Here is a 5,555-nt window from a genome sequence, read left to right as displayed (position 1 = left end):
CATTTTTTAACATTTCAGATAAGGTAATTTTTTTTAATTTCTTAATTGAACGCCATTTTGTTTACATTAAATTATCATAAATCTTAATTCTAAGTCAAAACTTTTTATTTCAAATATAACTATTTCCATCGTTCTCTAACCCACTTAACGCAATGAATGTAAATTTAAACAACCTACAATTATAACATAATTTTAAATATTACACTTATTGTAAATCTTACAAAAATGTTTAATCTAATGGTTTTTGTAATAAACGCACATTATATAGTGCTTAAAATATTCCTTTAACGTTAATATTAAAACTATTTAGAACAGTTACCAGGCTTTTAATTTGATACGCTAGACGCCGAGGTGTTCTTAGCATTCATTTTACAATTTGGATAAAAAAAAGGTGATTATGAGATGTTACATGAATACCGAAATAGCATTTACTTATGCTACAATACATGAACAAATGCCAAGGTCAATCAAAAATTATTAGACGAATAAAAACATTTAACACCATGGTAAATAATAACCGAGGACATTTTAAAGGATACTGAAAAAAGTAAAAACTATTACACAGAATACTGATGGTCGGTGATTGTGAACACCAACAAATCATCAAGTCACCCATGTGTTACATACGGTTAAGGGAATCCTGCTTGGCATTTGGCACACATCGTGTCACTCATAGAGGTAAAATACTTCTAATAATAATGTATTTTCAAATAATATAAACTTGGAGTACTTCAAATACAAAAATTGCTATATGCCTGTTTAAAACAGTCTTCCCGTAAACGTTACTAATACGTTGTCAATTAACAATTCGAGCGTCACTGATGAGTCTTATGCAGACGAAACGCGCGTCTGGCGTACTAAATTATAATCCTGATATCTGTAATAAGTATTTACACCACTGGGTCGTTGCCATTGCTGGTGGACGTTTCGTCCCCGAGGGTATCACCAGCGCAGTAGTCAACATTTCGGTGTTAACATGAATATCAATAATGTGGTCATTTTTACAAAGTTCCTGTTAACAAAACATTGATCTCTTTCGAAAAACTAAGGATTTTCTTATCCCAAGCATAGAATACTCAAGCCGAATTTGGCACGACGTTTGGTAAATTTTGGACCCTTAATGCTCTTCAACTTTGAACTTCTTTGGCTTTATAAATATTTTGATATGAGCGTCACTGATGAGTCTTATGCAGACGAAACACGCGTCTGGCGTTCTAAATTATAATCCTGGTACCTTTGATAACTACTGATCATAGATCCCAGGATTTACATTTTGAATTTGCGCCAGACGCGTATTTTGTATCTACAAAAGACTAATCGGTAATGATTGAAAAAAAAACCACACTTCCGAAATAGGTTTTAGTTGAACATGCAATTCAATTGAGATGCATGGATAAACGACATATGATAGAAAGAGTGTATACTATTTCTGAGAAATGAAAAATTGGTTAGTTTGTCAAATTTTGAAGTCGTCCATCTTTGGCAACATTGACTATAAATGAAAGAAAAAAAAATATAGATAAATACAGACAAAGAAATAGCAAGTCATTGTAAAACTAAAGATCCAGACACTATGAATTCATTTTTTCGTGGGTACCAGTTTTAGAGGATTGAGAAAAACTCGTGGATACTTAATTTTGTGGTTTTTGCAAATTCTGCTTGCATTCCCATAGAAAATTTGTAATGCGTTAGACAATCAAATTCGTAAGTCCCTTTTATCAAATCCATAATTAACCTTTAGAATGTAAGAGACCTTATAATTTCGGTAGCATCATTAAAAGCAATTTATCTGTAATATATGAGATGTAAACATTTCTTAAATTTTGGTAATTTAGCTACAGGTCATCAGCAATATATTTTAAAAAGATAATAAACTTTACAATATCGTAACATTTTACCCAGATCGTAGTAGTATGTTTATACACAACACAAAACATAGCCTTTAACATGTTTTAGTCTTTTAAAAAAAAAGATTTTTTAAAGTAAATCTTTACAAATTCCGTTAATTGATTCGAGCAAAAGTATTAATAGTTATCAAAGGTAAGGGTATTTCCTCATACAAAAATTGTTCTAACAAGGATATTAGGAAAACCGAGTGGAATCGTTACTTTGTTGTTTTAATTATCATCTCCACAATGGTGTTGACTGATATGGTATGTCTTTTTCCCAGGTCACCAACGGTATGTGATATTTGTCTCAGATGTTTTGATGTTGAAATAGTCATCGTATCTATATCTTACTAAATGTGTGTATTCGCACAGATGTATGCGTAAGGAGAGACGCTTACCCTCTCTGCAAACCGTGTGACATTCCTTTATGAGTTCAATTTATTTGATTTTTAAATCTGTTGCTGCCTTTGATATATAAAACACATAGTTAACTCATGATAACTAGACATAAAGCATTTGGATTAATTGAGGTAAGAGATTGAAATGGTTAAAATTGCACATATTTACGTTTGAAGCCTGAAGGTGTACTAACATAAATATTTAATTAATAAGGGAAAACTCATGAATATGTAAAATCAATAAACAAATATCGGTTTATAGTTGGTTTTCAATAATCATGTACGTGAAATAAAGTATATTCAAAAATCGAAATACAAAAAGGAATTGAATATTAGGGACAAGCAAAAATAATCATGACTCATCTTAAGAAAGAAATACCGTTTCTAGATTTTTCTTTATATTGACAACAATTTGAGAACAAAACAAATAGACATAGGAATAGACATTATTGGTGAAAATGTCAAACATTGTGTTATAATTTTTAGCACTATACAAACAAACCAATGTTCGCCAGAAATAAAGTCAACTCAAATAATTTTTTTTCAATAATAAGGACCAGTGTAAGCATTGGACATTTCAAATATGTACACATATGCTAGAGTATAGTATAGTAAACAATTATAATATTAACGAAAAAATGATAAAATAGTATATATGTTCCGGACCATATGAGTATTTGGACCATACGCGTATGGTCATGACCATATGCGTATACTCATATGGTCCGACCATACGCGTATGGTCTGACCGTACGCGTATGGTCGGACCATATGAGTATTATACTCGTTTGGTTTTTAACGGGCCGGACCATATGAGTATTTGGACCATATAGGTATTTTTTCAAATATACAACAGAAATAATACGTATTAATCTTAAATTTCAAAAGCTACATAAACATTAGATATTGATGCCACAGTCAGTTTATCTTAGTTTTCATCGCTAATTGTATTCGTGTATGCTTTTGTATACTTAGAATGAAATTCACACGATACCATACATGTAGCTTTTCTGCGATTGCTTGTCTTGGCTGTGTGCAGTGATATCGACTCGGACAATTCCGATGTGTCTACGGTGTTTTTAAGAAACTCTAAGAAAATGAATATCACAGATCAAATTAAATAAAGGCAGCAGCAATTTCATGGCTCTTAAATGCTATTTTACCGGTCTTATAATTAAGATTAAAATATAAGTATAGAAATAAAGATTAGAAAATAATAAAGAATAAAATTGAGAATGGAAATGGTGAATGTATCAAAGAGACAACAACCCGACCATAGAAAAAACAACAGCAGAAGGTCACCAACAGGTCTTCAATGTAACGAGAAATTCCCGCACCCGGAGGCGTCCTTCAGCAGACCCCTAAACAAATATATACTAGTTCAGTGACAATGAACACATAGACTTTTAATATTTTACTTATCAAAAATGTCTTTAAAAATATCATGATCTTAAAAAAATATCATGATCCTTGCCGGTGATGTCACTAACTTTAAACAATAAAATTCCTTTTACAAAATTTTCATTTGATTTTGACATCTTCTTATAATTGTACTTACAAATAGTAAGTAATATTAACTGTGCGAAACTGTTTTTTTTATATTTTTTTTGATATATAATAAATTGACATTTTAGTGACGTAACAACCAGAAGGGTCACACCTAATGAAGAGTTAAAAAGTATACGTGTTGATTACCCCAACCATACGCGTACGGTCCGACCATACGCGTATGGTCGGACCATATGAGTATATACCCATATGGTCATGACCATACGCGTATGGTCCAGATACTCATATGGTCCGGAACATATGCACGTCTTCTAGTCTTTCATTTTTAAAAATGATTTGAGTTGACTTTATTTCTGGCGAACATTGGTTACAGTTATTGTACATTTCATTTTTTCGAGCATTGGTACACATTCACAATGTTACCCCCAACTTCTACAGCAAGTTTCTTTGCCTGCAGTTGATGACATATAAACCTTGGCTGATTAATATCATCTTTGTTTGTCAAAAGAGGGGTGTAAGTGCCATCATCTGCTCTCATTTGAATTATCGAATTATCAGATTTAGTGGCGATGAATAATATATCTTCACATACATCGATACCCCTTGGACTATTGACTTTAACTGTCCATCTTACATTGCCATCATAATTCAACGAATGAATACATTCAGTTTGCAGATCGACTACATAGACAGTAGATGTTTTATGTTCATGAGTTAAACGAATAGTATTTCCATTGAACTGGCCAAAATTTCTCCTGATTCCAGAAATTAAGTGTATTAATGTTCCAACCATATCGGTTATAATTACACATCCATCGATTCCCTCTCCCATTTCAATGGCAAAAGTGTCCTTGCTGTGAGAGATACTAAATGGCTTTTCTCTCACTGTAAACGTTTTCAGAGAAGAAATCTTGTTTTCTTTATTGATAATAAATCGACGAACTTCTCGTTTATCTGGAAAGGTAATAGCAACTTCGTCTTTTCCAGAAATAGATACTCCTCGTGGTTCGTCACTGAACGAATGTCGAAGAACAAAGTCGTACCATGGTGGGGAAAATATTTTAAGGCATCTGTTTTTGTTGTCTATAATTATCAATCGTCCATCTTCAAAAATGACCATGCCACGTATTCCAGTTACTAGCTGATCCCCAGCCACTGTGCTAGGTATCTGACGGAAGAAACTTGCTTTATAAGATGTAACAATTTTTGATGCACTTTTTTCCATTGTCTGTCAAGAGAAGAAAATTGCAAATAACCAATCAATTTCAAAACACCATCAAACAGGCGTCCACAAGTTGATATGTCACGATTCTTATACTATTTATGATTTCATTTGATATTGGTTTCCCAAAGATTTATAAGAATTAGTTCAACTACGAGTTTCCATTCCAGACAGGCATATATTTTACATTTCAATAAGTAAATATATATATACAACACATACAACTGATCTATACCTTGTATAACAGTTACTCGTATGAAATTATGTGGCAACTATGATAAAAGTCTAAAATGAATCAGATACTAGTAGACAGACACATTATCTTTAACCACTTTGACAATCCAACTCTTAGATCGAAAACAAACTGACAATATGCCCTAGCTAAAAACGAAAAAGACAAACAGTCAAAAAAGAACACAATACACAACATAGAAAACTAAAGACTAAGCAACATATAGAACATCTATGACTTTCAGTGAACGAACAAAATATGTAATCCTGATATTAAATGTTGAACTGTGATTTCAATATACCCAG

General features: G+C 32.2%; 1 protein-coding gene across 1 annotated transcript; it reads right to left on the bottom strand.

Moving 5' to 3' along the window:
* Window positions 1-4,181: 4,181 nt before the first annotated feature.
* Window positions 4,182-5,021, bottom strand: LOC134705960 (uncharacterized). The gene has a single exon (XM_063564676.1). It carries the CDS (start codon window positions 5,019-5,021, stop codon window positions 4,182-4,184), a length of 840 nt encoding a protein of 279 aa, XP_063420746.1.
* Window positions 5,022-5,555: the final 534 nt, after the last annotated feature.

Source organism: Mytilus trossulus, chromosome 1 (genome assembly GCF_036588685.1).
Source record: "Mytilus trossulus isolate FHL-02 chromosome 1, PNRI_Mtr1.1.1.hap1, whole genome shotgun sequence".
Taxonomy (NCBI): domain Eukaryota; kingdom Metazoa; phylum Mollusca; class Bivalvia; order Mytilida; family Mytilidae; genus Mytilus; species Mytilus trossulus.
The sequence above is the reverse complement of the archived record's forward strand: the minus strand, read 5'-3'. Positions and strand labels throughout refer to the sequence as shown.

Excerpts from the sequence above, each read along its gene's own strand:
- LOC134705960 (XM_063564676.1), bottom strand. The coding sequence starts at position 5,021 with ATGGAAAAAAGTGCATCAAAAATTGTTACATCTTATAAAGCAAGTTTC.